Source organism: Onychomys torridus, chromosome 6 (assembly GCF_903995425.1).
Source record: "Onychomys torridus chromosome 6, mOncTor1.1, whole genome shotgun sequence".
In the NCBI taxonomy this organism is placed as follows: Eukaryota; Metazoa; Chordata; class Mammalia; order Rodentia; family Cricetidae; genus Onychomys; species Onychomys torridus.
In genome coordinates this window covers 35,157,744-35,169,818 of record NC_050448.1, presented here as the reverse complement: position 1 = coordinate 35,169,818, position 12,075 = coordinate 35,157,744, and the positions used below count along the sequence as shown (strand labels likewise).

At 37.8% G+C, this 12,075-nt stretch overlaps 1 protein-coding gene across 5 annotated transcripts in view; it reads left to right on the top strand.

The window, feature by feature from the left end:
* The window catches only part of Nbea (neurobeachin), a 551,973-nt gene that overhangs the window by 300,799 nt on the left and 239,099 nt on the right, over positions 1 to 12,075 (top strand). For all 5 annotated transcript variants that reach the window (XM_036189952.1, XM_036189948.1, XM_036189950.1 and 2 more), the window contains 2 exons: positions 356 to 464; positions 3,457 to 3,623. In XM_036189952.1, the coding sequence (XP_036045845.1) occupies positions 356 to 464; positions 3,457 to 3,623 (276 nt within the window). The remainder of the gene's footprint in view (positions 1 to 355; positions 465 to 3,456; positions 3,624 to 12,075) is intronic.

The following is a 12,075-nucleotide window of genomic DNA, read 5'->3' as shown; positions in this document are numbered from 1 at the left end:
GGAAGGAGCATTTTACTGTTCATTATATTTGAAAAGCTTAAGTTTTTAAAGAAATAGCTTAATAATGTGCCCTACTTTGCATTGCATTTGTTTAAAACTTTATTTCATTATAGTTCTAAGAATTTAGAATCTCCTCATTTAGGAGCTTTAAACATCCTTCAGGCCTATCATTTGCCTTGCTAAACATGCTACAGTTGTAATTAAGATCTATCCTCTCCTTTATAATCTAGCTTTACATAAGTTTTATGAATAATTTTTGAAATAGTAAAATTGTATTATTGTAAAGTAATTGGACATCCTTCCCAAGAAGAAAGCTACCAGGAAATAGTAAATCCAATGGTATTTGCCTTTTCAGATTGCTGTGCCATGCTATGAAGGACCACATAGTTCGTGTTGCTAATGAAGCTGAGTTCATCTTGAACAGACAGAGAGCAGAGGATGTACATAAGCATGCAGAGTTTGAGGTAAGGTTGTAAAGTCAACCATCACCCATTTGTTACCCGACATATGGCATACTTCAGGAGAAAATACCACTGAAAGCATTTTAGGCCCTGCTTTTAAAGATTTTCCTCAGTGTCAATCAAAACACTGATACATTTGTACCTTGTCACTCTGTCATATTCCTCACCATTGGGGAAGAGGGGCCTAATGTCATTCTCGGCTACTGTAAAGACAGAACCTTGAGATTCTAAAAACCTTGTTTTTAATCTATTAGAGCTTTACATAACAACCAGGTATATGGGGATGCTTGGTGTGGTTTTATGAATGGACTCATGTGGAGCTCAACAGATCTCCCAATTTCAATGTTTTAAATACAGCAGTTGTTGAATATTTCAGGTCACTGAATTTTTGAAACAGTGTATTTCAGAAATACATAGATGGTCTAATAGTTGACTTTCATAAGCTCCTAGAGGCCTTGGAGTTAATAACTGCAAGAATTCATTTTCCTGGTGCATCATGCCAGTAAGTGAAGCTAGAGAAGAGAGCCTGCCATTCTAGCTTCCATGGGGTTTTTCTCTTAGTAGAGCAGCTCACTGAGACATGCACATTGATGGACTAGGTCTGGTGATCTCTAACCTTGATAGCTGAAAAGCATGAGACAGAAAAACAGCTGTTGTCACTTTCATACACACAGCCACCCATTGATTAGTCAGATGGATAGCAGGTACTTGATGTACAGTACATTGTAAATATTGTATTTAAAAAACTGCTTTAAACATCAGTAAAAAAGAAAAATATATACAGTGATAGGTAGTTTACCAAAGTTAAGTTTCATATCACTTCAGCAATAAAAATGTTGGATATTTATCAGGGTATCATGCAGTATTTTAGATGGCTAGAAAAACTGAATTATCTATTTTTTGAAGAATATATTTATATGTAAGATGTCAGAACTCAAAAAAAGAATCTCTAATTGCATTTCAACTATGGTAGTAAATAAGATTTAGAATTTTAACTGAATTGCCTGCAGGATCAATTCTGAGGCAATCATATTTCTACTAAAAAAAATTCATGTTGTTTTGTGGAGATATAACAGACCAATGTTTGTCTTATGAAACATTTCAAATATATTTTCCAGCATGCAGATACTAGCTATGACCTTTAGCTCATTTTTAAACAAAAGGGCCGTTAAGACAAGGACAGTGTTTCTTTGCCACCTATTTATTACTGTCCCACAGAAGGAATGTTTAAACATTGTTTTGTACTTGCTCTCCTGACTACAGTGATTGTTCAAAATCCTGACATTTTGTCTGTGCATCCTGTGTGCATGCATCTGTGGCTTCCCTAGTAGAGAAGTAAGACTTTCTTAAACTCACCCTAAGTGTCACTTTTTTCTGAAGTAGTGGTGAATTTAGTTCCCCCGTGGCCGTGCAGCACGGGGAGTGAAAGCTTCTGAAGGCAGTGAACAAGCAGGTGAGACGTTTTTAGGACTCAGGATCCACAGTGTATACTGCCAATAGATGTCTAACTTAGAGAGAATAGTCACTGTTACTTAATGGATACCCACTGCTTTTTCAGATCAAATGCTTACGTTTGTTTACTTCCTGTTAGAATGTTAGTAAATTCACTAGTGTGTGTATCTGTGTATATATGTGAGTGTGTATCTATGTGCTTGTGTGTGTTTGTGTTTGCATATGTGTCTGTCTGTATGGGTATATGTATATATTTACGTGGAGGGTGTTTGTGTGCGTGTGTGTGTGTGTGTGTGTGTGTGTGTGTGTGTGTGTGTACGTACACGCGTGCTAAACATGTCAGTTTTAAACTATTAAAAAAATTGCAGAAGGGATGACATTTGACTAGGCTTGACAATTCTCTGTAACCCTCATAGAACCCTGCAGTTAAGGGGTAGCCATATTTAATTTGAACTGGGTACTTCACAGTTAAGGCTTTTTTTCTTAGTTAATACTATAATTGTTAAGGAAGAAAAATGAAAATTTAATTTTACCCTTCAATGAGCTAATGAAATATTAACCTCATTATTGCAGTAGATCATTGTACTAATTGGTGATTCCCTGTACAAAAAGATAAATTGTAAAATGAATTAATCCTTCTTAGATTACTATGGGTTCTTTCTACAGAAGAGAAAGCTTGCCTAGAATGTGTGTCAGCAGACAGGACTGTGTCCCCATGCCTAGGACTTTGCACAGTGCTGACAACTGGAGCTGGTTACATGTATTTTCTTAGATGTTTGAGATGTAACACTAAAGTCACAGCCTGAGCCAGTCGGCACAGTAGCCAATCTGAAACTCCAGTCTCCTTTCCGCTCTTTTTGAAGCATTTGAAGCATTAGGAGGGAACACTGGGAAAACCTTATCTTAGCTCCTCATTTTGCAGATCAGAAATTAAGTGCAAAAAGCAAACAGAGTCTGCTTAAAATGTGAAATAAAATCCCAGTCTGCTAAATAAGTAATTTTCCTTCTATACTACATTGTTTTTCAGGAAGCAAAAAAATTATATGGCAAATGACAAGATTTTTGTTTTCAAAGTAATTATTGAAACCATAAATCTTTATTTTATGTGAGGCATGCTAAATTGGTTTTAAAAAGTAGACTTAGGGGTTGGGGATTCAGCTCAGTGGTAGAGCGCTTGCCTAACAAGTGCAACGCCCTGGGCTCAATCCTCAGCTCAAAAAAAAAAAAAAAAAAAAAGTAGACTTAGGTTTCAGTGAAGCATTTCTTCTTAGTGATTAATTTTGACACTGAAACCAGATTTTAAGAAGTGAACCAAAGTATAAAAATCACTAATTTTGCTAATATTTTTCAAAATATTTTATTTATACTTTTCAGAAGAGCACACAGTTTTCCAATTTGAAAGGTGGTTCTGCCTCCTTTAGGACAAAGTCTTAGGACTTGTCAAATGGGGGTTTAAATTCAGTTGTTCTTCTCTTCAGCTTAAGGGAAGGCATCATTTTTTCATTCTACTTAGTGTGTTCTTACTTGTTGCCTGCCTTCACAGTCACAGTGTGCACAGTATGCTGCTGACAGGAGAGAGGAGGAGAAGATGTGTGACCACCTCATCAGTGCGGCCAAGCACCGTGACCATGTGACAGCGAACCAGCTGAAGCAGAAGATTCTCAACATCCTCACCAACAAGCACGGTGCCTGGGGGGCTGTCTCACACAGGTGCGTGAGGATGGGTGTGGAGGGAGAGAGGAACACATGACAAAACTTACAAGAGAAAGTAAAACCCATTTTTTCACCATGACTACACATTTACTACTTAAATATAATTGAAAATATGAAAATGGGCTTGATTTATTAGTTCACATCTTCATTTTAATAGTTTAAATGGAAACCTAATGGTATGTTTTGTTTGGTTGTTTGTTTGGTTAGTTTTTGGGTTTTTGAGACGGATTTTTCAGTGTATCCCTGGCTGTGTTGGAACTCACTCTGTAGACCAAGCTGGTCTTGAACTCAGAGATCCAGTTGGGGGCTCCACAGCTTTTGGTTCATAATCCATGTGTTTCCATTAGTTTGGTCATTTTTACCTTTTATTTTATATGGTAATAAAATATAATCACTTATTGTAAAAAAATAATATACTACTTTAGGATGTTTTCTTTCACTCTCCATCTTCATCTCAAATTATATTTATGTTGCTGTAGCATAATTAAACCAAACTTGATCATTTGTGAAATATAAATTTTCTGTTTGCTGAAGTCTATGGGCACATAAGGTGTTTTGTTTTGTTTTGTTTTGTCTGTGTTCGCCAAAGAAACTAATGAAAAGGCTCGCTGTGTTTAGATTGCTGGTGCCATCTTTCTTACATCGCTCTTTTATTAAACCCCTCACATTTTTTTACTAAATTTCCGGCAGTGTGGTGATTTGTGGAATATAGACTGATGCTACTGTGGAGCATTCTGGGAGAAGTGATTCTGTTAGAGGAGACTTGACAGTCTGTCCTGGTCTTACAAGAAAGATTTAAGAAAATAGTAGTGTTTTTGCATTTAAGGTAATGCTGTAGCCTAACATGTTAGAAAAAGAACACCAAGTACTTGACATTTATAATAAGCTCATAGCAGCTATGCATGTTACTTTCAGGGACTGCATTATCTTCGCAGGCTCTGCCTTTGCAATGCAGACTCCATTAATCAAGAGACCTAGCACACTGCTGTTACCTTAAAACGCTCCACTTCAGGTGGCTCAGACTTGGCTGCAGATCTTACCACCTTTCAAGGGGAAAGTATGCAATGCCACTACGTCAGGGAAGTGCACAACTCCTATCACACAGGAAATGCAGCCATGGTGGGATGCCACTTGTGCCACCCTCAGACACGTCGATCTCAGCTGCATGTCTCTTCACCCATCTCAGGCCATGCAATCACTCCTCCCTAGAACCCATTTGGTTCTGTCCACTTCTAGACAGGTGCTACTGTGTGCCTTTTTCTAGAGAGATGTGAACATGTGCCTATCCACCCCAGAGAGGGCACCAACAACAGACTAAAGAAACAGTTATACCCCAATCTAACTTAGTAGCTGACTCTGGGTTAATTGGGTGTATTAAAAGGAGCATAATTGAAGAATTACTCCCATGCAATGGCAACAACTCATGCAAGCTGCATTCTTGCAGCTCCCTACACTACTTGAAACAGAGTGCAGATCTGAGGCCTCCTCTCCCCCTTAACTGTCACTTTCCATAGAACTATGAGAGGGATTTGTGAGTTCTTTACATTTCAAGAGCTTCCTGTGCCTGGTATGTTTTGTTTATTTCTAAAGTTCCATAAGCCTCCCTCCAGAAAGGGCATACCAATTCAGAGGAAAGTCCATCCAACAAACACCAAAAGTGCCTGCATGAAACTACAGTCAGCAGTGTTTTTATTAGAGTTGTGTGCAAGCCCAGCAGCTCTTTACCTATATTCCAATGGGAATCATGAATTTCTCAATGTATTTGGGAAAATAATTGTAAATTAATAGTTGCTTTTGAATGCTTTCTTGTGATTTACAAATGTTCTCAGTTCTCATTTTAATTCAGCAAGAAATAGAATTAATTGCACATTGGCATTTTCATATTATCTTTCAGGGGGACTGAAAAGCATGTTTCCAAGTGGAGTGGCCATTTTTGATTAGAGGTCATTTTTCTGGACTGCCTAGCAGTACTTGACAGTCAAAACTCTGTGCTCCCTTGGTTACTTTGGTTCCCTTGCTGCCTATTTGGCCTCCTGTCATAATATGTACCCTCACCGTTCATAGCTTCCCCACTGCATCCACACTGGCTTCGGCTTGGTTGGGAGCAGGCTGACCTCACTTTGCATGCTGTCTCCTCTCCTAGTCCCTGCAGATTCGAGTGGCTTTCTGGGCTGCCTTATCAATGCCTCACACTTCTGTCCTTTCCTCACTTCTCGGAACTCACTAGCTTTAATCTCTTTCATGGCCTTAAAACTTTAAATGTTTACTTCATTCACCTGTCATTATGGATTTTCAACTCTATAGCCAGTGTATAGTACTCTACATGTAGCAGATGCTCAGCACACATTTATTTATTTTTATATTTTGATAAAAAAATAGAATTATAGCACTTCCCCCTTTTCCTTTCCTCCCTCCAGCCCCCAGTTCTCCTCCCTTCAACTCATTCCATGTCCCCCCACTCTCAAATTTACAGCTTCTTATTCTTTGATTTTTATTATATAAATATGCATGAATATATAAGTGCAACGTGCTGAGTCTGTTTTTGTTGTTAGTGTGTATATGGTTTCAGGGATGACCACTTTGTATTGAATAACCAGTTAGAGGGCTCATGCTTGGGAGAAGCTAATTCTCCATCTCTCCAGTCATTAGTTGCCTGTAATTCTTTCTGTAGGAACCCAGTGAGATTTTCTTCCTACACCATTAGCATATCTATTGATACTGTCATTATTCCAGTCTTGTTCAAACAGCTATTTCTAGTCTACTTCCTGGTATTCTGGCTCTTAGAATTTTTCTGTCTCCTCTTACATGATGTTTTCTGAGTCATAGATGCAGGAGCTGTGCTGTAGATGTGCCCAATTTGTATGGAATCCTCACAATCCATTCATCTCTGCATTGTGTACAAAAATAGTTGTCTGTGATGATCTCCATTTGCTGTAAAGAGATGTGCCTTTGAAGAGGAGTGGTAACTACACTTACCTGTAGGTTTAAGAATAACTTTTAGAATATAGTTAGGAATTATGCTGGTATAGCAAAGTGGCAACAGTAGATTCTTTTCTAAGACTTAAACTCATTCACTCTGGGATGGTGACCAGGTTTCTAATACCAGGTATGATTTCTCTCCTAGGGATTGGGCTTTAAGTCGAACTAGACAGCTGTTGGCTACCACAGACATGTGAGTGCCACTGATTGCACCTTCACAGATATCTTGCTACACTGGTCATTGTTGTGGTTCATAGGTGTCTGAGCTGGTTAGGGCCATTAATTGCTTCCTTCCATTGGCAGCTTGCATAGTATTTTCTGGTACTCTAGAAGCTAGGCCGCAGGCAGGAAGCTTTTACGTGAGATCTAGCTTAAATAAACTGAATACTGTGCCTGCCCTAAGTGTACAGAATCTCTAGCACTAAGGCCTTACCATCAACCTCTGAGAAGCAACCAAGGTTAACAGCAATATTGTTCAGGGCAGTGTCCTCAACCTGTGACTAATGATCCCTTTGGTGATCACATATCAGATATCCTTCATATCAGATATTTACATTATGATTCATAACAGTAGCAAAATTACAGTTGTGAAGTAACAATTGAATAACTTTATGGTTGAGGGTCACCATAGCAAGAGGAACTAGATTAAAGGGGGAAGGTTGAGAACCACTGGTCTAAGGAGTACTGTGCATAACCTGTGACTAACCATTCAAAAGTAAGTTTTTAATGCCTGATACTGGGCCTGTTGTTTGTGATTCTTGTCCAGGAGCATTATCAGCCCAAGTGCTATAATGTGTGTGTGTATGTGTGTGTGTGTTTGTGTGTGTGTGTGTGTGTGTGTGTGTGTGTGTGTACATATTTACATTCCAGACTTCAAAATATATTCTAGAGCTATATAATAAAAATAATACGATATTGGCACAAAAACAGAGATGGAATAAAGTAAAAGATCCAAACTGAGTACTTTGACATTTGAGACAAAAAAAAAAAAAAATACATTGCATACATTGAAAAAAATGTTGAAAAAGCATTTTTAACAAAGATGCTGAGAAAACTCCATGTCCACATACAGAAGAATGAAATTATACCTATATATATATATATCACCAAAAATTGTCTCCAAGTGGATCAAGGAAATGATTTGAAACCAGAAGTGCTAAAACTACTAAACTAAAACATAGGTAATACCTTACATTATATAAATTAGGAAAGGACTTTCTTAGTAGGACTCCATTTCTCTGGGAATTAAGACCAACAGTTGACAACTGGGACCTGATAAAACAAAAAGCTCCTGTACATCTAAAGAAACAAACCAATCAAGTGAAGAAGAAACCCACATAATGGAAGAGTATCTTTGTAGCTATATATCTGATAGAAGATTAGTACCAGAACATACAAAGAACAATATACCAAGAATATACAAAGAATATACGAAATACAAACAGTTGGGGGGAGGGAGGAAATGACCCAATTTTTAAAAATGGCCTAAGAATCTAATCAGAGTTCTCAGTAGAAGAAATCAAAATAGCTAAGAAGTACCTCAAAAAGTATTCATCATTCTTAGCAATTTGGGAAATACCAATTAAAACAACTTTGAGATTCTATCTTTCCTTAGTCAGAATGGCTAAGATCAACAAAAGAACTGATTAAAAAAAAAAAGAAATAAAAAAAGGCTGCTGAGGTTGTGAATAAAGAGGAAACCTCATCACTGTTCATAGGAATGCAAATAGGTGTAGCTGCTCTGAAAATTAGTATGGAGAATCTTTCAAAAAATGAAAATAAATCTACCATATGATCCAGCTATACCATCCCTTGGCATATACCCAAAAGACTTGACACCCTACTCCTCAAAGACTCAGGAATGTTCCCTGCCACTCTATGCACAATAGCTAGGAAGGGGAAACAACCTCAGTGTCTTTCAACAAATAAATGAATAATGAGCCAGGCGGTAGAGGTGCATGCCTGTAATCCTAGCACTCAGGAGGCAGAGGCATGTGGATCTCTGTGAGTTCAAGGCCAGCCTGGACTACCAAGTGAGTTCCAGGACAGCCTCCAAAGCTACTGAGAAACCCTCTCTCGAAAAACAAAAACAAAAAAAAGAAAAGAAAAAGAAAATTATGATTCCTGCTTTGCATCTTTGCTTAGTTCTAGAGGTCCCAGACAGACATACGAGGGCCCCAGTGTAACTATATTCTCTCACTGGTGGGAAGTGAAAACAAAAAAACAAAAATCAAGGCCAAAGTTGGCCACGGGTGTCACCCTGACAAGTCAGCACAAAGGATTAGACTCGGGCATTGAAACCCTGTCTCGAAAAACCAAAAAAAAAAAAAGAATAATGAAAATGTGGTATATAAACACAATGGAAAACTAATCTGTTAAAAAAAAATGAAGTCATGAGATTTGCAGACAAATTGATGGAGCTAGAAAGAAAATATGGGTGAGGAAACCCAGACTAGAAAGACAAATACGTAAATACGTTTATAGTCTCTTGTCTGTGGGTCTCAGCTCCAAATCTTCAGATGTGAGTCTATAACCTGAAATAACAGCAGAAATTAGGAAAGTAAAAAGGGCCCCAGGGGGTGGGGGACCCTTGAGAGGGAAATAGCAGGATACAGGTGTTATGATGCAAGGGGGTGAGCAGGGGGACTCCAGCTAGAGAGGAGGGAGGAAGGTGAGTACAGAAGGAACAGGAGAGGAGGGGCAAATAACAGCAAGGTTGTTTGATAGATCCTCCAGGAGTCATATTATTTTATATTGACCTAAAGTTAAATCCAGTATGTATTTTTGAAATGAATTCATTCTTGGAGATCTATGTGCTGTAGTACCATGTGTCAGTGGTGTTTGGGCTTGTTTTAGAGGTGGTCTTTATCATATAGGATGTGAGCTTCATAACATGAAGCTCTATTGTTTACTTGTTGAATGTTGTATTAACCTTTAGTAAAAAATTTCCCTGCTCCTCAAGTTCTGTAATAAATAAAATGAGTAAATAGTTTCTACATTATTAGTAAAATGAACTGATGTGTGTAAAATGCCTGATGTAGGATATCTAGTACATCTTTGTTCCTTTTTCTTTTTTCCCTTTTTTTTCTTTTTTTGGCTACTTGCAAAGAGCCTATTAAATGGAATAACACCCCAATATGTTATTTTTATTTCATTCACTTTTGTCAACAAATTAAAGCTTGACTCCTGTCTCTGCTAGCATAGTCGTTAGCAAACTTGTCCTCTAGCCTGGTTTGTTGGCTATTAGAAACAATGATATTAAATAAGAGGTAACAGACACACAAACACACAAGTTGTGGAAAATGCCAGCAAGGAAAAGTACAAGGCCCTCCAGGACTTTTGTTCAATTAGGGAAGAGTTCTTTGAAGAAGCTCTGTTTAAGCTAAAATTGAAAGTGATTGTTAGATAGGTGTCTGCAGATAGTGGGATTTAAGTCATTCAGGAGACAAATATTACCAAAACTTTGACCTGAAAATTAACAAGATGAACAGAAAAAGAATAGTTTGTCTACTGCTTAATGAACAGTGGAGTTACTAGCTTGACGTAGTTTGAAGAGTCGACAGGAGAGTAATATATGAGCAACACAATCTGTGACCTTATAGATCATACTGAAAATGTGTGCCTTTGTCAGGAGAGACATAAAGACAATAAGATCTTTGAACTTCAGGGCAACATGATTTGATTTATGTTGATAAAGATAAGTCCAACTGCGCAGTGAAGCTGTGTACAGAACAGATAAGAAAGTGTGCTCAGCCTGCTCAGAGCTGCGATCTCAGTCCAGTGTCTCCTGCCCAGAGCACCTCTGGTTCCCTCTGCTGTTCCTAGCTCCTCCCATCACTCTGCTGCAGTTCTGACTGTGGCTCTGTTTGAAAGGCTTGCACTATGTCTGTCTTCCCCAGTCTCTCACAGCATTTTCAGTGTGGGAACTGAATGCTAATCATGTCTAAATTCTGCTTATCTGCTCTACATTAAATATGAAGGATTGTCATTCCTATAATAATCTACCTCATGTAAAAATGTTTACTTTTAACATAGATATGCCAACTCTGGGTTTTTACTCAGTCATGCTACAGGACCTAACATACTTTAGCATTGAAATTAATTTTGTTCCTCTTTCTTTCCACTTTAACTAAAGCCTAAAATTTGAAAAATCCTTTTAAAATAAGTTTTGAGGATTATATTTCCTATTCTTATATGCCATAATTGCCTATATCAAATCCAAAGAATCTAGCAGACCCTTGAGTTTAATAGGCCTGTGTCTTAATTTTTATTGGGTTTTTTCATAGAAATATTAATATTTAGATTCTGTTTGCTAATAAGATGCTTGTAGGACCAATTACTGGATGTAGCTGTTTATGAGCAGTAAGTATACTGGCACATCATATTTAGTGCCTTGTTATTGTTCTAAGGTAGATAATACTTTTCCATTTTACACATAAGAAGTATGAAGCTGATGGAAGGCTAATGTCTTGCCCAATGTCACATAGTTAAATAGTAGTAGAGGCAGATTTTAATCTAGATATGTCTTAACCTGGAGGCCAAGGTGATTCCAGTGTTGAAATTAGTCACTAATTATTTATATTAAGTATTAAAACTATTGATTAAAATGATGAAATATTGCTAGCTAAATGGAAAGGAGGTTTAGAAATAAGAGGCTTTAAAAATTATTTTTACCATCCTATGTGCCCAAAGCCTGAGCTGAACTGACTTGAGGAGTGCTACCTAATTATTCAAGGCAAGGCAGACAGGTTTAATTGAAAAAGCTAAAATGAAAAGAAGTTCTCCAAAAGAAGTTCATGTAACCCAGTGTCCCACAGCATCCTCTGGTGCCTTCCAGACTTGCTCAGTGAAGAGAGCCAGGAAAATCTCACCGTTTCTCAAGCAGGCATAACTAATAGATGCTGAACCAGTAATGCTGCAGATGTGGAACTGTCAGTGATTTTAATGCAACCATTGTAACTAACATTTAAGAAATAAAGGCAAATTGTCTTTTAAAGAATGGCAAAGAGTAAAATCTCAACAATGAGATGGAGTGCACGAAAAGGAACTCAAAGGGGAAATGAAGCACTGACATGAAAACTTAGCTGTGTGCACTCAGCAGCAGAAAGAAGCTGATAGGGGAAAGAACAGGAAGTCAAAGATAGGTCATGGGCTTTCACAGTTGAAGAACAGGGATGAGCCGACTCCATAAACCTATGGCACTGTGTTAGAAGGTCTGTCATTCCAGTCAGTGGAGAGAGAGAGAGAGAGAGAGAGAGAGAGAGAGAGAGAGAGAGAGAGAGAGAGAAAAGAAGAAGAAGAAGAAGAAGAAGAAGAAGAAGAAGAAGAAGAAGAAGAAGAAGAAGAAGAGAAGAGGAGAGAAGAGAGAGAGAATGAGTACAAAAAAGTTACTTTAAGAAAATAGTTAAAACATGAAATTTCATAGACGATACCAAGTTAGAGACTTAAATATAGAGACTCCAAATAGAAA